The 24,944-nt window shown below is 37.3% G+C and overlaps 1 protein-coding gene across 3 annotated transcripts in view; it reads right to left on the bottom strand.

The window, feature by feature from the left end:
• Nucleotides 1-24,944, bottom strand: part of LOC143032884 (uncharacterized) — a 254,968-nt gene that overhangs the window by 162,852 nt on the left and 67,172 nt on the right. For all 3 annotated transcript variants that reach the window (XM_076198094.1, XM_076198095.1, XM_076198093.1), the window contains exons 5-7: nucleotides 17,009-17,210; nucleotides 16,625-16,897; nucleotides 4,437-4,579 (exon numbers count right to left, since the gene is read on the bottom strand). In XM_076198094.1, coding sequence (XP_076054209.1) covers nucleotides 4,437-4,579; nucleotides 16,625-16,897; nucleotides 17,009-17,210 — 618 coding nt within the window. The remainder of the gene's footprint in view (nucleotides 1-4,436; nucleotides 4,580-16,624; nucleotides 16,898-17,008; nucleotides 17,211-24,944) is intronic.

The following is a 24,944-nucleotide window of genomic DNA, read 5'->3' as shown; positions in this document are numbered from 1 at the left end:
AAGAGCAATTACAGGTAGTGACCGGAAAGATGGAAGAATCAATTAAAGAAACAGACCTCATTGAAATAAAAGATCAATGGAAACAAGAACAGGAAAATAAAAAAATCTTTTAGAGAAATAGTACAAAAGCAGATGGAGGAAAATACAAAAGAAATAGTTATGAAATTAAAAAAAAAAAAAAAAAAAAAACTGACAAAGGTAAATGCATTGTGTTCAATGGTATCCAAGAAAAACATGTGTATAAATACCAGAGAAAAGGAGGAAAAGGAAATAGCTAAGGAAATTTTGAAAGAAATACAGGATGAAGGGCAAAATTTTGACAAAGAAATTGACGAAATTCACAGGATAGGCAAATATTCAAAAGAAAAACATAGACCTCTGAAAATAAAACTAAGAACTCAAATGATAGCCACGAAAGCAAACAGCGAGAAATTCAGACATACCTGGATAAAAAAGGAAATGAGTGATGAGGAAAAAGAGAAAGACAAGACTCTCAGAATTAAAGCTAATGACAGAAATGAGAAAAGAACAGAGATGGGGGAAAAAAGGAGAGTACTGGACTTGAGGCTGAAAAAATGATGCATCAGAAAAATGGAAACTGGAAAAAAAAAAAAGTGACATACACAAATATCGATGGCATGACCTCTGGAATTAATTAACTAAATGACTATCTAGAAATGGAGAAACCTGACATGGGAATTGTGGAGACAAAACTGAAAGGACTTCTATCAACAAGTATGGTGGGACAAGGTCTATACAACCAATGGGCAAAAAATAAAACAGACAAGCAGAGAGGTGTCATGATATTGACCAAAAAGGGTTTAAATGTGACAAAGATAATGTGGAATTAATTATGATTAAAGTTGTAAACAAAAATATGAAAAGCAGAAAATTTGTAGCAGTGTATGTACCACCAAAAACATAGGCTTGGTCTGATAGTGATCATTCTAAATTATTGGAAGACACAATGAATGTGCTAAATGAGTTACTGAAAGAGGGTGGTAACATTGTAATCATGGGTGATTTTAATGCAAAGAATATAATCTAGGAAGAAATGATAGTAAAAGGGGGAGAACTTTGGAGCAACATTCTACTGGATATGACCATCAAATATACCTTAACACAATGGGTTAAAGAAAACACTAGATATAGAAACGATGAGGAACAATCAAAACTAGACCAAATTTTAACTTCTGAACCAGATACCATGGACAAAATGGAGTATAAAACACCAATTGGAAAGAGTGACCATATACTAATAGAGTTTGAATTAAAAGTACAAAACAATTTAGGATGGAATGATAAACATAGAGAAGGAAGATTAACATATAACAAAACAGATTTTGTAAAACTTAGAAAAAAATTCCAAAACACAAACTGGGATAAATTCTCCAAAGAGGAAACAAAGATGGAAGACAAATGGAACATATTCAAAGAAAAGTACAAGGAAGGAATTGATATGTACCAAAGAAAAAGCAAAAAGAGATTCATATAAAGTGTTGGTATAACAAAAGGTGCAGTGAGGCTAAAGACAGAAAGAGACAAAGACTGGAAAAGATGTAAAAGAGAGAAAAAAAAAAAAAAAAAAAAAAAAAAATCCAAATGGCAAACATATATAAAAATTTGGAATGAATACGTGAATATATGCAGGAGAGAAAAAAGAAACTATGAAAAAGATATTATAGACAAATGTAAGGATCAACCTAAACTCTTTTACAGATATGTAAATGATAAATTAAAGGACAAACACAAAATTGTAAAACTGTGTGGAGATAAAGAATATATAGATGACACAGAAATGGCAGAAGTTATGATCAGACATTTCAGGTCTGTTTTTACAATTGAGAGCTCACAAATTTGGGAAGATGGACAAGAAAGACACCCTAAAATGAAAGAAATAAAGGTAACACAGAAAGAAATAAGAGACCAAATAAAAAAAACCTATATGTTAGGAAATTGCATGGACCGGATGGAATTGCAAATTGGATACTGAGTGTATAGACGAACTGACGGACAAATTATACAAGATAATAGACTTTTCACTCAAAGAAGGAAAGATACCACAAGATTTGACAAATGCAAACATAGTACTAATATATATAGAGGAGGAAACAAAGAAGATCCTACAAACTTCAGACCGGTATCCCTTACAAGTACAGTAGCAAAAATATGCGAAAAAGTTATCAGAAATAAATGGATCAAACACTTGGAAGAAAATGAAATATTAAACCCTAAACAATTTGGCTTTAGAAGTGGAAGATCGTGTACCACAAACCTAATATGCTTTTACTTGAGATTAATTGGGATAATACAAGAAAGAGATGGCTGGGCAGATTGTGCCTTCTTGGACTTGCAGAAGGCTTTTGACAAAGTAACACATAAAAAGTTAACCCCTTCCATACGGTGCCGCACACGTAGGCGTCATGAGGAGCAAGTGGATTCGCGACGCTGCCATATCGGCGTCTTGATTATATTTATTGTAGTCACCCCTGTGTTTTTACATTCTCCCAAATGCGCCCTGAATCCCATTCTCTGTGGTTTTCAAAATTCGCGGGTGAAAGAGAGAACGATCGATATAAGCGGCGACTATATTTTATGATGCGAATATTATTTCATTACGTCATACGGCTGGCATTGGCTGCTGCCCGCGAGATTTAAGTCCCGTACTGAAGTGGTTAATAAGAAAAATTGAAATAATAGGAGGAATACAAGGTAAGCTAGTGGAATGGATGAAGGATTTCTTAAGTGGGAGAAAAATGAGAGTGGTACTTAGAGACAAAAATTTGAACTCGGAAGATGTGATAAGTGGTATCCCGCAAGGTTATGTATTGGCTCCTTTAATGTTTGCCATATATATATATATATATATATAAATGATGTGGATGAGGGAGTGAAGTATTTACCTAGTTGTATTTTACAGGACTAGAGCTATGCTCATGTTGACTCATTTTTGTATCTCTCTACATCTAGTTTGCTTTTGAATTCGTGTATATTTCTGGCATTAACTGTTTCACTGTTCAATTTGTTCCAGACGTCAAGTGTTACATGAACTTTGCTGATGATGCCAAATTACTCAAGAGAGAAGCACAGAAGAAGATTGCAGATCGCTACAAGAAGACCTAAACAAAATATGGGAATGGAGTCAGAGGTGTGAAATGAACCTTAACATTAAGAAATGTTGTATAATGGAATTTGGAAAAAGCAAAAACAGAATACTGGGTCAATATAAAATTGGTAACAAGGAAGTCAAAAAAGTCAATTCAGAAAGGGACCTGGGAGTGATTATTTCAAGTGACTTGACACCTGATAAACATATCAATAAATTATTTGCGGAGACTTTTAACTTATTAACCCCTTCCATACGGTGCCGCACACGTAGGCGTCATGAGGAGCAAGTGGATTCGCGACGCTGCCATATCGGCGTCTTGATTATATTTATTGTAGTCGCCCCTGTGTTTTTACATTCTCCCTAATCTGCTCTTAATCCCATTCTCTGTGTTTTTCAAAATTCACGGGTGAAAGAGAGAATGATCGATATAAGCGGTGACTAAATTTTATGATGCGAGTATTATTACGACACATCGTACGGCTGGCATTGGCTGCTGCCCGCGAGATTTAAGTCCCGTAGTGAAGTGGATAAGATCAATGAAAGTAACCTTCGACTACATGGATGAAGAAATGGTAAAGAAAATAGTGGTTGCACAAATAAGACCTAAACTAGAGTATGCTGCAACAGTATGGGCACTTAGCACAGTGATAAAAATGGCACCTACACTATCAAATTTGACATATGAACAATGACTGGAGAAATTACATCTATCAACACTGAAACAGAGAAGAGAAAGAGGTGATTTTTTGACCATTTACAGAGTTATGAAAGGGATGGAAATTCTTGATAGAGACGACTTATTAGAATGGGACAGAAGAGAAACAAAAGGATACGAAAAGAAGCTAAAGAAGGACAGTTATAGAATAGATTTGAAAAAGAATAGCTTCCCACATAGAGTGATTGATGTCTGGAACAAAGTAAACAGTGAAACAGGGAGTGCCAAAACTATACAAGATTTTAAGAATAAGCTGGATGCGGAGAGATTGATCCGAGTGTCAAAATATATTTGTGTGGATGCATTGTGTGTAGGTTGTGTATGTAGTTACAACAATCCATCTTTATATACCAAGGGCATCTTCCCCTTGTAGGGGAGGTAGCCAGCCAAGGCATGCACCCACTCCCAAAGGATACAAAACTCATACCAGACTACAGTTAATTAAAATTATACTGAAAAGGTTATCTGCATTACAAAGAAAAGGGTTATAAGCATTACACAGTAAGATACTGAATAGCATATTTAACATGAAAATATATGGCATTTTATTTAATCAAAATGTGTCTAGGTAAATAATAATTACTGAGATTATGAAATGGCAAACTGGTTCACCTCTTCCTCAACTATGGCTTGGCTGTCTGAATCAGATAGTTCATCTTGATAATTTTGTGTATCTCCAACATTATCTTTTTTTGAGCTTGTGGTGTCTGGCATCTCAATATCTTCAACTTCATCTTCATTTACTGAAGATTCACCTGATAAACAAATACATATATACAAAATTATACACAATACATATATAATAATCTCACATCAAAACAAATGACTTCATAGAAATTAAATGTTCACTTTTAATTACTAATGACTGCTCCCTTCCTCTTTCTTCTACCAACCTATGACCTAGAAACTGACCCACAAAATACAACAGAGACAACAGAATTTTTTTTTTTTCTGGTTAGATCTATGACAGGGATCAAGGACTTGCTCACCACTGTGAGACTGTTGGTTTCCAATCATTAAAACTCAAGGTTGCTCCAGCACTCCAATGATAAGAAAACCAGCACTACAATTATGTTCTTATGTGTGTTACAGAAGGCAACTAAATAGGATTAGAGTGAAGGGACTAAGACTCACCCTCCCTTTATATGAGGGGCCTAAGCTGGGACGTGTATAACTATGGCTGAAGCTGTTACCTTTGTCCTATGTGCTTGAACTGTTGTGGTAGGTAACAGTCACTGCAGGGAATCAAAGAGAAGTGGAGGATTCAAAACCACAACTATGTGAATGCAAGACAGGCACACTTCTGATTATGTCACCAGTGCATCAGAAGGGTACCTGAAAAATTCCCTACAGTACTGACTGTATGTCACTAGGCTGTTAATAACCCTGCTCAGGGTTCAAAATATAAATAATCAATTGAAAAAAAAAAAAAGATAAATAAAAATATAAAACAAATAATAAAATATGAAAGATACAATAAGAATAAGAATCTATCTACAGAGTGGGTTAGGGCATCACTACTTGCAGCAAAGGTCAAGGTGATGACAGTTTGAACCCTGCCACCAGCGAGTTGAACTAAGGGGATGGTTCATTAAATTCCATGCTACAAAGACCTCTGCAAGGGGCACCATCCTAGCCTCCTGATAGGGGGAACCTGTGATGTTAACCACTTTGGTATGATGCCCATGTAGGTGTCATGAGCCACAAGTGGGTACACAAGGATGCTGGCATTGGTTTCTTGATTATATATTTTTTGTAATTGTACATGAGTTATCCCCTGGATTCTGTGTAATGGTTTGATCACATTTTCTGTGTTTATCATTACTCAGAGTAAAAGAAAACAAGTAATTCAGCAGTGACTTTATATTTTATAATGCAAGTAGTGTGATGAATCGTACATAGGGCAGCCAATGCTGCCCATGAAAATTTGACTCATACTGAAGTGGTTAAACCAAACCAAACCTCTCTATATCCATCTGGGGGTATTGTCTGCATGTTGCTGTGGGATCAAAAGCTGCTCAGTAGCATGCAGCTGATACTTTAGGGTTTATATGGGGTGCCCCTATGGACCAGAGCCACACAACATTTTGTCTGTGATAAGAGGAAATCTCTATTCATTTAGAAATTATGCTACCTTGTTATACTGTGACTATCCCTCCATTATGCTGTCCCCCCACTCTTAATACTTTCCTGTACCACTTCTCTCAATATTTCTTTTCTTTTCTGCTGAACCCTGTGGTAAGGGAGAAAGAATACTACCACCGAGTGTTTACACTTGAGTCATAAAAGGTGACAAAAATGGGACAGGGATAGGAATATGCATCCTACTCTCTGTAGCCACAAAGAAAGAAAGAAAAAAAAAAAAAAAAAGGTGTGTGTGTGTGTTTCTCAGAGGTGTTTTTCCACCAGAACCCTGGGGTTTGGGTCTTTAAATGTGTGTGGATGTGGTACAGATGAGAGCAAAAGGAAGAGGTAGGCAGTATGTTTGTAAGATGGATGTGGTGGCATTCAGTGAAACTAAGTTGAAAGCGAGGGGTGAGTTTGAGTTTGGGAGTGTAGTTGGGAGGGTGTCAGGAGTGAAGGTGAGGATGAGGGAGAGAAAGGGTGGCTATACTAGTAAGTGAAGAGATAGGTAAACATGTGGTGGAACGGAAGGTTTCTCCAAGGTTAATATGGATGAAGGTGAAACTGGGGAGATGTGGACTCAGAACACAAAACCTTCAACTCTGACTCCGACTACAACTACTTAGTATGTATTTGATTATGGCCTACATATCTCATATAGCACCTTTTACCCCATCAATCCATTTCACTCCTTCCACACCTCTTTTACTAGTCTTTCTTCACTCATTCTTTCCATGTGTCCAAACCATCCCAATACTCTTTCATCCACCCTATCTCCCAACTCCCTTTCCACCCCTGTTCTCCTCCTCACATCCTCATTTCTCACTCTATCCAGCCTAGTAACCCCTATCATACTTCTCAGACACCTCATCTCAAACACATTCAAACTTCTCTTATGTTCCATGTTTCTGCCCCATACAGTGCTGTTGGCACAATCACTCCTTCATACAACCTCCTCTTAGCATCCATTCCCAGATGTCTATTTCTCATTATACTTTTTAATCCACCAAGGCATTTACTTGCTTCTCTCAATACACATTCTACTTCCACCTCCACTCCTCCCTTTTCTGCCACATTCGCACCCAATTATCTAAAACTATCCATTTCCTTCAGTCTCTCTCCCTTAATATTCACTTCCAGTCTGCTGCCACTTTCACCCCTCATACATCTCATCACCTTACTTTTACCCACATTTATCTCCAACTTCCTTCTTTCACACACTTTCCCAAACTCTGTCACTAACTTCCTCAATCCCTCCTCTGATCCTACTGGAAAAATATGCAGTCAACTCCTAAAGATCAAATTAAGGTCACAAATGGCAGTGGAAGAAATACTTGCAAAAACAGGAAAGTTAGCAAAAAGTGAACACTATAAAGATATATGGATAAAAAGAGACATGAATGATGAGGAAAGAGAAAAAGACATTAAGAAGCAAAGCTAAGGAAAAAACAAAGTTCTATTGGAGAGTGTTAGATACGAGACTGAGGAAATGGTAAAAAAAAAAAAAAAAAAAAAAAAGGAACAGAGAACAAGATGGATAGAGTAGAAAATTAAAAGTGATTTATACTAATATAGACAGATAAAACTCAGGAATAAATTAACTAAATAATTACCTGCCAGAAGAAAAAACAGACATAATGGTAATTGTGGAGACAAAATTAAGGGGTCTATTATTACTAGCAGAGGAGAAACAGGGTGTAGTAATGTTCTTAACTAAGAAAAACTTAAATGTTATTTAAGTTACATATGGAGAGAACACGGTGGAAATCATCACAATAAGAGTTGAAGACATTGACATGAAAGGTAAAAAGTTTGTGGTGGTTTATGTGCCCCCAAAAATTGGTTGTTGGAGAGAGATTAATCTAAAATGTAAGAAGATAGAAGGCTTTCTTTAAATGAAATAATGAAGGCATTTATGGGAGATTTTCACTGGAAAGAAATCTGTTGGGAAGAGATGACAGTGAAAGGTGGAGAGGATCTATGGGGAAATGTATTACTTGATGTGACTACAGAACATACAATGACACAATGGATAAAAGAAAATGCTAGATATAGAAATAATGAAGAACTGTTGAGACTAGATTTATTGTTTACATCAGGACCTAAAATTGTGGATAAAATTGAATACAAGACACAAATTAGGAAGAGTGACCACATATGACTTGGGTTAGAACTAAAGGAGGAAATACATATAGAGAGAAATGAGAAATACAGAAAAAGATGACTGATGTATAGTAAAACGGACTTTGAGAAATTCAGGAAACTTTTTCTTAAAGTGAGTTGAGAAAAATTCTACAATGAAGTGACACAAGTGAAAGAAAAATGGATGATTCTAATGGAAATCTATAATGAAGGGGCGGATAAATATGTCCCAAGGCAAAAACAGGAAAAGGTGTATATTAAGTGCTGGTTTAACAGAAGGTGCAGTGAAGTGAAAGAAAGAAGAGATAAAGGCTGGAAAAGATGGGGGAAAAAACTAGAAAGTGGGAAATACATATAAATCAAAGGAATGAATATGTAAAAATACCAAGGGATGAAAAAAGAAACTATGAAAAAGACATAACAGAAAAATGTAAGGATCAGTCAAAACTATTCTATAGATATGTGAATGGTAAACTAAAAAACAAACATGAAATAGTGAAACTATGCCAAGGGAATTTGGAATACACAGAAGATGCAGAAATGGCAAACACTTCAAGTCAGTTTTCACTAGAGAAAATGTACAACATTGAGATGGAAAGTGAGAAGTAAAATCCCCCCATGAAGGAAATAATGGTAACATGAAAAGAAATAATGAAACAAATAGTGATCCTTGATGTTAGGAAATTGTATGGCCTGGATGGAATCACAAACTGGATACTAAAAGAATTTAAAGAATTAATAGTCAAAATATATAACAAGTTACAAAGGATTACAAAGGCGGAGCATGCCGACAGGAGACCTTTTGGTCCATATCTAGGTCGGATGCAAAAAAAAAAAAAAAAAAAAAAAAAAAAAAATATAATAATGTAAATAACAAATAAAATACATAAATAAATGCATAGGTATAGTTAAATAATAAACAAACAGGTAAATAGTAAATAATAATAAATTGACATATAACTAATGATAAATGAAAATCGGACAAATGATAACAAAACAAAAACAAATAATATAAAATAAATTATAATCATAACAGTTGCTCACTCAAAGAAGGAAAAATACCAGACTGGAAAAATGCCAATATCATACCAATATATAAAGGAGGAAACAAGGAAGACAAAACAAATTACACACCGGATTCCCTTACAAGCATGGTAGTCAAAATTTGTGAAAAAGTTATAAAAAATAGATGGATAAAACATCTGGAGAACAATATACTAAATCTGAGACAATTCGGATTTAGACAGGGAAGATCATGTGCCATACATTTGATCTGTTTTTACTCAAGACAATTAGATATAATACAGAAAAGGGACAGATGGGCTCATTGTGCTTTCCTGGTCCTACAAAGGGGTTTTGACAAAGTACCACACAAAAAACTATTAAGAAAACTGGAAACCATAGGAGGGATACAAGGTAAACTACTGAAATGGATAGAGGATTTCTTGCATGGAAGAAAAATGAGAATAATGGTCAGAAATAAGAGTTCTATTTGGAAAGAGGTGATTAGTGGAGTTCCACAGGGATCTGTACTGGCTCTAATAATGTTTGCTATTTCTGTGAATGACATGGATGAGGGTGTGGAATGTTACACGAGTTTCTTTGCAGATGACACAAAACTGTTGAAGAAAGTGAGTATTGAAATGGATTCTGATTTGCTCTGAGAAATCTGAACAGGGTTTGGGATGGAGTTAGAAGTGGGAAGTGTATAATGGAATTTGAAAAAAGTAAAAACAGGATATCAGGACAATATATAATTGATGCAAAGGAAGTAAAGAAAGACCTGGGACTCCCTTGATAAACAAACAAAATTGTCGGAGAAACCTACAACTTGCTAAGATCAATAAAGGTGGTTTTTGCTTACTTGGACAAAGAAATGGTAGAGAAAATACTAGTCATGCTGATAAGGCCAAAATTGGAGTATGCAGCAACACTATGGTCACCCAGTACTAAAAAGAATATTAGGAAAATTGAGATTATCAAAGCTAGTATTGACGACTCTGGAACAAAGAAGAGAAAGAGGTGACTATTTGACTATCTACAAAATTATGAGAGATATGGAAGTCCTTGATAGAGAAGACTTATTAAATTGGGATAAGAGAAATACAAGGGAACATGGAAGGAAACTCAAAAACAAGAGTTATAGAAGAGACCTGAAAAAGAACAGCTTTCCCCACACATGTATGGAACAAACTAGACAAAACAATAGTATGTGCAAAAACCATACACAAATTTAAGAGCAAACTAGACATAGCGAGATACAGAGGTGGAACACCAAGAGCATAGCTCCCCTTCCTGTAAAATACAACTAGGTAAATACACCCTCATCCATGTCATTCACAGAAATAGCAAACATCATTGGAGCCAATACTGATCCTTGTGGAACTCCACTAATCACCTCTACCCAAGTAGAACTCTTATCTCTGAGCAATACTTTCATTTTTCTTCCATGCAAAAAATCCTCCATCCATTTCAGCAGTTTACCTTGTGTCACCCCTATGGTTTCCATTTTTCTTAATAGTTTTTTGTGTGGTACTTTGTCAAAAGCTTTATATATGTCTAGGAAAGCACAATCAGCCCACCCATCCCCTTCCTGTATTATATCTAGTAGTGTTGGGTAGAAACAGATCAAATTTGTGGCACATGATCTTCCCTGTCTAAATCCAAATTACCTTGAATTTAGTATATTGTTGTCCTCCAGATGTTTTCTCCATCTATTATATATATATATATATATATATATATATATATATATATATTTTTTTTTTACAAATTTTGGCTACTGTGCTTGTAAGGGAAACCAGTCTGTAATTTGTTGGATCTTCCTTGTTTCCTCCTTTACATATTGGTACAATATTGGCCTTTTTCCTTCTTTGAGTGAGCAACTTATATATTTTGTCTTTTAGTTCTTCTTTACATTCTTTTAGTATACAGTTTGTGATTCCATCCAGGCCGTGTGATTTCATGACATTAAGGTTCATTACTTGTTCCATTATTTCTTTTCGTGTTACTATTATTTCCCTCATGGGGGGGGGGGGATTCACTTCTCGTCTTTCATCCCAATGTTGTACAGGTACTCCTCGTTTAACGACCTACTCGGTTAGCGACGACTCGGAGTTACGACGAGCTTTATGACAGACCAATATTCGTTTAACGTAAATCTCCCGAAGTTACGACGTCGTGTACGATAATTAAGTTGGCTGAGGCAAATTTGTATGATGTTATAATTGAACTTGTACGGTGGATATTAGCTGTGAGGTAAAGTGTTCTGAAGCTTAGGTCTACATTACCATCCTGCAAGCTGCAAAAACTACCTGGGGTACAGTATACACCGGTAGTGGTAAATTTTTAGTTTCGACCATGGGCGCAATATAGCAATAGAAAATTAATTATTAATTTTGTAAATTATAATGTATCAAAGTAATATGCAATTTTGTGAGCGGAAATAAAAAGGTGCTAAAACAAATTTCGTAAGTAACGAAGTCATGTCGGACGAATGGTACACAATGTTTGTTATGATAGATGCCGATGTCGAAGAAATAAAAGGATGATGAATTCGTCTAACCTAAACTAAACTAACCTGACCTGTGTTTGATAAATCATTACCTGCAAATTAAATGTCATCCGGCTCGTCCTCGTTGTCGTCATCATGAGAGACGTTGGCAGACGACAAGATGGTGTCCCAATCCTATGCTACCGACTTCGTTCATTAGCATATTTTCTTGTAGCATGGTATTTTTAACTTTCATTTCCACCCACAAAATTGCATATTACGTTGATACATTTTAATTTACAAAATTAATAATTAATTTTCTATTGCTATATTGCACCCATGGTCGAAACTAAAAAAATACCCTGGTATTCAATATGGAATGTCAGCATACGCGGATTTGGTCATATACGGTAATTTCAGGAACCTAACCACCGTAAATAAACAGTAAAGCTTTAATGTACTGTATAAAAGAGGGAAAATACACGAAAATAAAGATACATGTATTGCTGGACATTGTACATACAGTACATGTACGTATATGTATACACTTTCACTTAACGACCAATTCGGTTAACGACAGCGCGCTGGTCCCAATTGTCGTCGTTAAACGAGGAATGGTTGTACATTTTCTCTACCAGTAGTGAAAACAGACTTGAAGTGCTTGCTCATGACTTCAGCTATTTCTGTATCTTCTGTGTATTCTATATTCCCTTGGTGTAGTTTTACTATTTCCTGTTTGTTTTTTCGTTTACTGTTCACATATCTATAGAATAGTTTTGGCCGATCCTTAAATTTTTTTATTATGTTTTTTTACATAATTTCTTGTTTTCTCCCTTGGTATTTTTACATATTCATTCCTTTGATATATATTTGCCACTTCCTAGTTTTTTTTTGTGTACATATGTGTTATTTTCATAATTTTTTAATTTCTATTTTCATATTTGTTTTTGGCTTGGTACCCTGGTGATATTTAGGTAATATCTGTGTTTGTTATACTGATTCTAAGGTATGTTATGTTTTGCTGAGCTACTGGGGTTGCATTTAACTGATGTCCTGATTCTGTGTATTGTATTCCTGTAGATTGTGTTGATTTACTTGCTGTTACCAATGTTTCTTTTTTTATTCATATTAGTTTCAACTGGGATTTTAGGTAAACTTTTGTATTCCAGTGTGACTGGAAGGGCAAGTTACTTAAGTGTGTATGTTAATCTTTGTGCATTGTCTCTTTTTTTCTGGTTAATTTATTTTATTGATTTAGGTATTTTATCAACTGGTGTCCTATCTGGTGATGAGCGTACTGTCTGGAGAGTAATGGTCAATGGGGAGGCCTTACCCAGGTTGGCACACAAGCCCTTTTATATTGATTCTCTTTGTTATCTCTGTATATCCCTGTTGACGACCCCCACACAGCATTTGAAATGTAGGAATAAACTTATATCGATGAGTCCAGCATTTATTGTCTTCTATACACACACTATTTTATATATATATATATATATATATATATATATATATATGTATATGATGTATATATAATATATATATATATATTACCACATACATACATATACCAAAGGCATTTTCCCCCCTTACATGGTAGGTAGCCAAAAGAAAAAGGCTTAAAAACCACTTCCACCGATTCCATCCCCTACATACTCCACTACCCTCCACTCTCTTGCTACCTCTTGGATGACGGGTCATCCCTGTATCATGTCCACTGCCCTGGGTCAGAAGCAGTGTCGCAAGACACAGCACATCCACAGTAAGGCTGCTTCATTAATTCAGTGACCCACCCTCTCTGTCCCCTCATGCTGAAAATGAGAAGACGGGGAGAAATCCCTTCGGGCTGCGTCAATTTACTTCTCATACATACTCCCTCACCCCCATCCCCCACCCACTACCCCTCATGCATCACAGCATCATTCATACACAACCCTTTTCCATTCACCCCTATCTTCTGTCCTCTCCCATCCTTCCTCAACAGACATTTCTCTCTTTCCTAATGCCCCTTTTATCCCATCCATCTCATTCTAGGGCACCCCCTCATTTTCACTCCTTCAACCTCTGCTTCCACACCTCTTTCACTAATCTTTCTTTCCATGTGTCCAAACCATCCCAGTACTCTTTCATCCACCCTATCTCCCACCTCCCTTTCCACCCCTGTTCTCCTCACCTCCTCATTTCTCAATCTAGCCTAGTAACCCCTATCATACTTCTCAGTCATTTCATAGCAAACACATTCAAACTCCTTCTCTCTTCCTCTCTTATGTTCTATGTTTCTGCCCTGTACAGTGCTGTTGGCACAATTACTCCTTCATACAATCTTCTTTTAGCATCCATTCCCAAATGTTTATTTCTCCTTGCATTTTTTATTCCACCAAGGCATTTACTCACTTCTCTCAATCTACATTCTACCTCCACCCCCACTCCCTTTCCTGACACATTCGCACCCAAGTAACTAAAACTATCCACTTCCTCCAGTCTCTCTCCCTTAACCCCTTCAATACGGGCCAAAATCTTGCGGGCAGCATTAGCTGCCCGACGTGCGATGTTGCGTCATAATATTTGCATTATAAAAAATAAAGTTACCGCTGTATTGCTCGTTGTCTTTCACCTGTGAATTTTGATAACCATAGAAAATATGATGAAGCCAGTTTACAGAGTATGGCGGTCACGCAGGTACAACTACAATATATATAATCAAGACACCGACATTGGCATCCTCGTGTACCCACTTGCTCCTCATGATGCCTACGTAAGCGTCATCGTATCGAAGGGGTTAATACTCACTTTCAGCCTGCTGCCACTCTCTCCCCTTGTACATCTCATCACCTTACTTTTACCCACATTTATCTTCAACTTCCTTCTTTCACACACTTTCCCAAACTCTGTCACTAACTTCCTCAATCCCTCCTCTGATCCTGATATAACCACGGTGTCTTCAGCAAACAACAGCTGGTTGATCTCCCACTTTTCTCCATTTTCTTTAATCATCTCCAACCCCCAACCCACTACCCTTGCATTCACCTCTTGCACCACCCCATCCATGTAAAGATTGAACAGCCAGGGCAACATAACACATCCCTGATGAAGTCCCACCTTTACCTCAAACCATTCATTCTCTACATTTCTAATCCTAACACAAGCTCTACTACTCTCATAAAAACTCTTAACAGCTCTAAACAGCTTTCCTCCTATCCCATATATCTGCAATACCTCCCACAGTGCCTTCCTGTCTACCCTGTCATACGCCTTTTCTAGGTCCATAAAAGCCCAAAAAACATCCTTTCCTTTTCCTATAGTTTTCTCACATATCTGTCTTACCACAAAAATCTGATCTGCACAAACTCTACCTATCCTAAAACCACACTGTTCCTCACCAATTACTCTGTTCCTCTCCTAATCATCTCAATCAAGACCCTCCCATAAACCTTCCCAACTACACTCAACAAGCTGATCCCTCTGAAACTACTACACTCACACTTGTCCCCCTTTCCCTTGTAAAGCGGAACTATACAGGCACTCCTCCAGTCCTCTTAAAAAAAAAAAAAAAAAAAAAAAAAAAAACTCGCCTGTCAGTCCACCATTACTGTACCTCCTTTTTTCAGACATTCTGCATGGCATCTATCCAACCCAGGTGCTTTACCTGCTCTCATCATCTTAACTGTTTTCACTTCATTTTTCCCTATTTCTCCTCCATTTTCCTCACTCATCACTGTCATTTTCTTAGCACTTCCCACTGCAACTACGTTTCCCTCCCTATCCTCCTTCACATTTAGCAACTCCCTAAAATACTCTGCCCACCTTCCTCTCACTGCCTTCTCTTCCATTATCATCTCTCCATCTGCACCTTTTACCTTTTCTTTTTTACTTGAGTTGCCTCCTCTTCCTCTTTTAATTTCTTTCCAAAACATATTTTTATTACTTTCAAAATTTTCTGTCAAACTCTTACCCCACTTCACAGCTGCTCTCCTTTATGCCTCCTTAATCTTATGCTTTACTTCTCTTCTCTTTATTTTGTACCTCTCATACAATTTCCTCATCCTAATCTGTAACCAATCTATGAAAGCCTGCTTCTTCTCTTCTACACCTTTCTTTGCCTCCTCATCCCAGCACTCACTACCCATCCTTCTATTTCCTCCTGTCCTCCTTTCTAAATAACTAAATAAAATAAAACCTATCTATATGCATTGGGCTTATCTCCCTTATAAGAGAGGTAGCCAAGTCAAAACACACATACCCTCTCCCATTTATTCCATTCCCATCCACCAGCACCCTTTCCACCCTCTCATCTTAGCTCCTCGTGGATGAAGAATCATCCTTGTATCCAAAGCATTGTAGTAAGACAGTACAGCCAGAGCAAGGCTGCTTCATTTGATAAATGATCCCATCCCCCCCTCTCTCTATCCATCCCCTTATGCAAATAAAAAGAAGACAAGGAGAAATCCTTTTGGGCTGTGTCAAAATATCATTCACACATGACCACTCCTTACTATCCCCAATCCCCCACCCCCTACCTTGCATCACAGTATCATCTGTACACAGTCACTCACCCCTATCTCCTGCCTTCTCCCTTCCTTGCTCAACAGACATTCCCCTCTTGCTCAAAGCCCCTTTCACCCCATCCATCCATCTAACCCTTGGTCATTCCCACAAATTCATTCCCTCCACCTTTGCTTTCCACACCCCTTTTACTAATCATTCTTTCCATGTGTCCAAATCATCCTAATGCTCTTTCATCAGCCTTATCTGCTATCTCCTTTTCCACCCCCACTCTCCTCCTTATTTCTCACTTCATCCAACCTTGTAACCCCTACTATACTTTTCATCTAAATCACATTTAAACTTTTCCTCTCTGCTTCTCTTATATTCCAAATCTCCACAGAGTGCTGTCAGACTTTCTCCTGCCTCTCTCTTTTCAAAGTTATTTTCAAATTTCTGCCATCCTCTCCCTTATACATCTTGTCACCTTACTTTTACCCACATAAAATGTAATAAAATAAAATAAATACATAAAATACATAGAGTGATATGAACTTACCTTTTTCCATACTTTCTTTCTCAGTCTGAGTGTCTGAACTACTGTCAACATCCTTGGTAATATCTTCTTGAGAAGTGTCTTCTGCTTTCTTTTGTTTTCGAAATGAAGGTAGGCGTAAAATTTTAATATTCATTTTGAAGTCATCATCTTCCTCATCCTCTTCACTTTTCTGATTAACTAAATTTTCTAAAACTGTGGTTTCACTATCCTTCATTAAATCCTTGTGCTTCTCAATCCACTGCTGTTTTTCTTTTAGCTCTTCTTCTGTCTTTTCTAAAGGAAAGGTAAAACATTGAATAAGAGAAATTATTGGCAAAAAAGCAAATATTATGTGACCATTTTCAAATCTTGCTATAAGTCAAGAAATAGTATTCAAGAACATACTTTGTTGATACCGTAAATATCTATCATACTGCTCCTGTGTGAGAACTGGTGCACATGAAATAGGTCGTTGGACTTGCGATGGATGAGGTTTCAGGTATGGATGGTGACACACCCTAGTTGTTGCTACAGTAACCACATAACGGCAAGACTCAGGTTCATCAACTCGTTGAATATAATCCCCAACTCCTTCCTCACAATGAAACTGAGAGAAAACAATATATATATATATATATATATATATATATATATATATATATATACACATATACATATGCACAGTACTCATCAAAAGTATGCAACCCCTACTCCCTGCGGCTACTTATTCATGACGAAAATAGGAAGTCATTTTCTAAGGTGAAATTATGTAGATAGAATGTATCTGGCAACTCCCTGGTGTCACACTGGTCCAACAGAGTGGAACGTGAGGGAGAACTCAGCCAGTCACTCCTCTCACACCGCCATGGAAAGAGCATTTACAGGTAACCCCTCTCTTCAGGATCTTGCCTTTTTTCACACTGGTTTTCTTCATTTCCATTGGGTCTGTATTATTACCACGTCTCCTACAAAAGAATTAAAGATACAATTGCCCAAGACATTGGATTAAAGAAGGCTGACTATGGAACCAAAGAAATCAGTGAAATGTTGAAGGTAGCCAAGCCCAAAGTCAAGAGAATTCAGGAGGGAAGAGGGCTGGAAATATCCCAGAAACCTAGGATAGGGCATCCTAAGAAGACTTATCCAAAGGTTTTCAATATCATAAAGTGTACTTTAGAGTCAAATCCACTAACAAAAGCAAAATCTTTGAAAAAGAAGCCTTCTTAGGATCCCCTATACCAAGTTACTGGGATGGTATCTCCAGCCCTCCTGCCTCCTGAAATCGCACCATGTATCTCTTGACTTTGGACTTCACCACCTTCAACACTTCACTGATTTCTTTAATTCTGTGGCCTGCCTTCTTTAATGCAATGACTTGGGCAATTACCACTTTAGTTAATTCTTTTGTAGGTGCCATAGTAATGATACAGACCCTAAGGAAATGAAGAAAAAGTGTGAAAAAAGGCAAGGTCCCAAAGAGAGGGATTACTTATAAATGCTCTTCCCACAGCAGTGTGGAAGCGACTGGCAGGGTTCTCCCTCACATTCCACTCTTTTGGCCCAGTACAACAGCAAGGTGTTGCAAGATACATTCTATCTACATAATTCCACCTCAGAAAATGCCTTCCTATTTTCAACATAAATACATGGCTGCAAAGGGGTACGGGTTTCAAACTTTTGATGAGTACTATACGTATATGTATATATGTATATATATATATATATATATATATATATATATATATATATATATATAGAGGTGAGGAGGTAAAAAGGAAAAGTTAAGGCTAGGGTAGTGAGTTTATTCAGAACTAGACATTTCGATCTCTAGACTGAAAACAGGAGAAGAATCAAGATCCATCAACAGCTTTCATTGTAATCAGACTACCCTGTGTGACCTCATCCCAGTCTCATTTTCTCACACTAGCCAACCGCCAGCTGTGCAGACATTTGAGACCAGGACACAAACGGCCCATGAGAATTAGTGGCTTTTTTGGTGGCAATATATGCCACCTCCAAAGCTTTTCTTCTCTTTTTTTCCCAGTTTCCTATGTAATATGTGGGCTTCTTTCCAATTTGGCAGATGATCTTCGTCGATGTGAACTACTAGTACATTTGATGTTCTGTGGTATCTCACATCCCTCTTGTATTCCTCAAGTCTCTTGTCCATGCTGCATCCTGTCTCACCAACCTGCACAAGGAATTTTATATACAACATTTTTATCTTCTTGTGAATTTTCTGCTTTCTAATTTCACCAGTTGTCTTTGTTGTTGGAGTAACTAAATTTATTCTGTTTTTTTTTTTTAAGTTACTAATTACTGGTGCATATTTTGAGTTAGGAACTGAAATATTCTGTTGGTGTTGTTGTCTGTAGGTGTTGTGTTCCTTTCCATAATTTTGATGGCTTTGCGTTTCAATTTTATAAGGAAGCCTAAAGGATATGCTAATTCCTGGAAAGATTTAAAGATATGGTTAAATTCCTCCAGTAAAAATTCTTTACTACATATCCTTAGGGCTCTTAACTTGAATCTGATGATTATTCCAGATTTGATTCTTATATTGTGAGTTGAATAAAAATGAATGTAATCTTTGTTTGTTGGTTTCCCATACACTTTGAATTTTATTCCGTTCCCTGTTTTCATCATTACAGTATCCAAAAAAGGAATTTCATTGTTTATTTCTTCTTCTAGGGTAATTATTAATCTCTGCTCTACGTTATTTACCTGGGTTAATTTCTGTCTCATATTAATGAACGTGGGTACCACTACTAGAATATCATCCACGTACCACCACCATGAGTTTAATGTAACTTGTACTCTCCAATTCTTCAAAATATAAACATGCTACTACTCAACTAAAGGAAGACTCCATGGCTGACCCACTATGCTGAAAATATTCTACACAATTGAACATGATGGGGCTGAAGTTGATATGCAGAGAAAACAAATTGATGAAGTCTCTCTTCATCACTGGCATCTCATTCTCACTAAGATCTCTTACAACTTTTTTAATTGCATTTAATGCTTCTTTTGTGGGTACATTTGTAAACAGGGTTTGAACAGGATAAATTTAACCACATCTTTAAATCTTTCCAGGAATTAGCATATCCTTTAGGCTTCCTTATAAAATTGAAACACAAAGCCATCAAAATTATGGAAAGGAACACAACACCAAGAGAATATTCATTTCAGTTAACTCAAAATATGCACCAATAGTTAGTAACTTCTTAAAAAAAAAAATAATAATAATAATTAGAAAAAAATAAATAAATAAATAAAATAAATAAATTTAATTACTTCATTGGGAAAGACAATTGGCGAACTTACAAAGAAAGCAGAAAATTCACAAGAAAATAAGTGTTGTATGTAAAATTCCTTGTGCAGGTTGTGAGAAGGCTTACATCGATGAGACAGGATGCAGCCTGGACAAGAGACTTGAGGAACACAAGAGGGATGTGAAATACCACAGAACATCAAATGCGCTAGTAGTTCACATCGACAAAGATCATCTGCCAAATTGGAAAGAAGCCCACATATTACATAGGAAACTGGGAAAAAAGAGAAGAAAAGCTTTGGAGGCGGCATACACTGCCACCAAAAACACCATTAATTCTCATGGGTGGTTTATGTCCTGGTCTCAAATGTCTGCACAGCCGGCGGTTGACTAGTGTGAGAAAATGAGACTAGGGTCAAACAAGGTCGTCTGATCACAATGAAAGCTGTTGATGGATTTTGATTCTTCTCCTGATTTCAGTCCACTGAGGAAGACCCAAGAGGTCGGAACATCTGGTTTTGAATAAACTCACTACTCTAGCCTTAAATTTCCATTTTGCCACCTCACCTCCACATTTGTCAATCTTTATACATATTTATGTATGTATGTATTGTATATATACATATATATATTAATATATATATATATATATATATATATATATATATATATATATATATATGTGTGTGTGTATATGATGCGTGTATTAGTATTTTACGGGAAGGGGAGCTATGCTTGTGGTGACCCGTTTTTGTATCTCGCAAGATCAAGTTGCTCTTAAATTCTAATTCTTGTATGGTATTTGCACACACTATATTTTTGTCCAATTTGTTCCATATATCTATTGCTCATTGTGGGAAGCTGTTCTTTTTTGGGTCTCTTCTGTAGTTGTCCTTTTTGAGTTTCATTGCATGTCCTCTTGTTTCCTCTGTCCCAATTTAATAAGTCCTATCAAGACATTATTTTCCTTTCATAATTCTATAAATGGTTAGTAGGTATCCTCGTTCTCTTTGTTCCAGGGCTGGCAATTCCAGTTTGGCCCGTCTTTGTTCATATGTCAGGTTTGAAAGTGCTGAAGCCATCTTTGTCATTGCTCTTTGTATTCTTTCTAATTTTCTTATATATATATTTTTTCAGATGGAAATGTTCTTGCATGACTAACTTACTCGAATTCTACAACACAGTTATCTTGAATTATGTCAAAAGAAACAATATAGATTTAATATATCTAGACTTTGCAAAAGCTTTTGATACCGTCCCCCACGAAAGACTACTTACTAAATTAGTTTCACATGGAATAAGTGGTAGCCTATTAAGTTGGACTAGTAATTGGTTGAATGATCGAAAACAGAGTTGTTTTAAATGGAAAAACTTCTGGATGGAAAAATGTTACGAATGGAGTTCCTCAGGGTTGCGTTCTCCAACCATGTAGTTAATGAATGGAATAAACTTCCTGCAGAGGCAGTGCAATGTAGTTCAGTTCGAAGCTTTAAGAATCACTTAGATAGACGCCTAAGCAGGATGCTTGTAATGAATATCACTTATTTTGTATTATTTGGTTATTTATTTTATCATTTGTCTTTATTACTATATGCTTGATTCTCATTTATTATTAGTTATATGTCAATTTATTATTACAGGTACTCCTTGTTTAACGACCTACTCGGTTAGCGACGACGCGGAGTTACGACGGGCTTTATGACAGACGTTTAACGTAAATCTCCCGAAGTTACGACGTCGTGTATGATAATTAAGTTGGCTGAGGCAAATTTGTATGATGTTATAATTGAACTTGTACGGTGGATATTAGCTGTGAGGTAAAGTGTTCTGAAGCTTAGGTCTACATTACCATCCTGCAAGCTGCAAAAACTACCTGGGGTACAGTATATACTGGTAGTGATAAATTTTTAGTTTCGACCATGGGCGCAATATAGCAATAGAAAATTGATTATTAATTTTGTAAATTATAATGTATCAAAGTAATATGCAATTTTGTGAGCGGAAATAAAAAAAAAAAGGTGCTAAAACAAATTTCGTAAGTAACGAAGTCATGTTGGACGAATGGTACACCATGTTTGTTATGATAGATGTCGATGTCGAAGAAATAAAAGGATGATGAATTCGTCTAACCTAAACTAACCTGTGTTTGATAAATCATTACCTGCAAATTAAATGTCATCCGGCTCGTCCTCGTCGTGAGAGACGTTGGCAGACGACAAGATGGCGTCCCAATCCTATGCTACCGACTTCGTTCATTAGCATATTTTCTTGTAGCATGGTATTTTTTACTTTCATTTCTGCCCACAAAATTGCATATTACATTGATACATTTTAATTTACAAAATTAATAATTAATTTTCTATTGCTATATTGCGCCCATGGTCGAAACTAAAAAAATACCCCGGTATTCAATATGGAATGTCAGCATACGCGGATTTGGTCACATACGGTAATTTCAGGAACCTAACCACCGTAAATAAACAGTAAATAAAGCTTTAATATACTGTATAAAAGAGGGAAAATACACGAAAATAAAGATACATGTATTGCTGGACATTGTACATACAGTACATGTACGTATATGTATACACTTTCGCTTAACGACCAATTCGGTTAACTACGGCGCGCTGGTCCCAATTGTCGTCGTTAAACAAGGAGTGGTTGTATATATATGTATATATACATATATATGAATACACTCATGCCTTGATTTAACGGACTAAAAGGGGGGAACACCGGTCCGATATACCCGATTGTCCGAAGTTTCCGATACTGCTGTATTTCAACAATTACGTTATGAAAAAATGAGGAATGAATACAGTACGGTACTTTTACTTAAGCACACTATCCAATCTGTTAGTGTAAATACCTGGGATCTGGCTCAAAATTTTCACCCCAAGAGTATCAAGTTCAAAATTTTCATCAACCGAATACTTCAGCGAATATTGGGTAAGTTGTTCCTTTTGTTTATGAATATCAGACACAGTTTGTTTCTTTACTCCATATCCTCTTCCATACGGTAGGCCTACGAGCAAGTGGATACAGGTGAGGCTCCCCGTCTTGATTATATTTATTGTAGTTGCCCTTGCGTAATGACATACTCTCTAAACTGTCTTCATCACATTTTCTATGGTTATCAAAATTCACGGGTGAAAGAGAGAACGATCGATATAAGCGGTGACTATTTTTTATGATGCGAGTACAGACGCTCCTCAACTTACGTTTTAGTTACGTTCCGAATGGCCAAACGTAAGTTGTTACTGTACTATACATCTGTAAATTCTATTACTGTATCTTATAAAACACCCTTAAATCATTAATTATACACATAACATTGTAAAATAATAACATTAATTTCATACATACATACATATACCAAGGCTTTTTCCCCCTTCCAAGGGAGGTAGCCAAAGAGGGAAAGGCATAAAAACACTCCCACCCATTTCATCCCTAAATACACTCCACACCCCTCCCACCCTCCCTCTCATCTGAGCACCTCCTGGATGACGGGTCATCCCTGCACCCTGCCCACCGCCCTGGGTCAGAAGCAGTGTCGCAAGACACAGCACATCCACAGCAAGGCCGCTTCATTTAATCGGCGACCCCCCCTCTCCGTCCCCCCTTGCATATAAGGAGAGGACGGGGAGAAATCCCTTCGGGCTGCGTCAAAATTTACTCACACATACTACCCCACCCCCGCCCATTCCTCCTCATGCAATCACAACATCATCCATATACAACCATTCTCCACTCACCTCTGTCTTCCGTCCTCTCCCTTCCTTCCTCAACAGATATTCCCCTCCTCCCCAAAGCCCCCTTCACCCCATCCATCCACCTCATCCTAGGATGTCCCCTCATGTTCACTCCCTCCACATCTGCCTTCCACACCTCTTTTACTAGTCTTTCTTCACTCATTCTTTCCATGTGTCCAAACCATCCTAATATTCTTTCATCAACCCTATCTCCCAAATCCTTTTTCACCCCTGTTCTCCTCCTCACCTCCTCATTTCTCACTCTATCCAGCCTAGTAACCCCCACCGTACTTCTCAGACACCTCATCTCAAACACATTCAAACTCTTTCTCTCTTCTCTTATGTTCCACGTTTCTGCCCCATACAGTGCTGTTGGCACAATCACTCCTTCATACAGTCTCCTCTTCGCATCCATTCCCAAATGTCTATTCTTCATTATACTCTTTAATCCACCAAGGCATTTACTCGCTTCTCTCAATCTACATTCTACCTCCACCTTTTCCTGCTACACTTGCACCCAAGTATCTAAAACTATCCACTTCCTCCAGTCGCTCTCCCTTAATGTTCACTTCCAGTCTACTGCCACTTTCACCCCTTGTACATCTCATCACCTTACTTTTACCCACATTTATCTTATCTTTCTTCTATCACATACTCTCCCAAACTCTGCCACCAGCTTCCTCAATCCCTCCTCTGACCCTGCCACAAGCGCAGTGTCGTCCGCAAACAACAGCTGGCTCACCTCCCACTTTTCTCCATTTTCTTTAATCATCTCCAATCCCTGACCCACTACCCTAGCATTCACCTCTCGCACCACCCCATCCATGTATAAGTTGAACAGCCAGGGCGATATAACGCATCCTTGACGAAGTCCAACCTTTACTTCAAACCACTCACTCTCTCCATTTCTAATCCTGACACAAGCTCTACTACTCTCATAAAAACTCTTGACAGCTCCCAAAAGCTTTCCTCCTATTACATAAATCTGCATAACCTCCCACAGTGCCTTTCTGTCTACCCTATCATAAGCCTTTTCCAGATCCATAAAAGCCAAAAAAACATCCTTCCCCTTTCCTATAGCTTTCTCACATATCTGTCTTACCACAAAGATCTGATCTACACAACCTCTACCTGTCCTAAATCCACACTGTTCCTCACCAATTACTCCTTCTGTTCCTCTCCTAATCCTCTCAATCAAGATCCTCCCATAAGCCTTCCCTACTACACTTAACAGGCTAATCCCTCTGAAACTACTACATTCACACTTGTCCCCTTTTCCCTTGTAAAGAGGAACTATACAGGCACTTCTCCAGTC

The sequence above is a fragment of the Oratosquilla oratoria genome, chromosome 14 (assembly GCF_046742065.1).
Source record: "Oratosquilla oratoria isolate Oo_2021 chromosome 14, ASM4674206v1, whole genome shotgun sequence".
Lineage (NCBI taxonomy): Eukaryota > Metazoa > Arthropoda > Malacostraca > Stomatopoda > Squillidae > Oratosquilla > Oratosquilla oratoria.
Note: the sequence above shows the minus strand (reverse complement) of the source record. Positions and strands in the feature narration are given on the sequence as shown.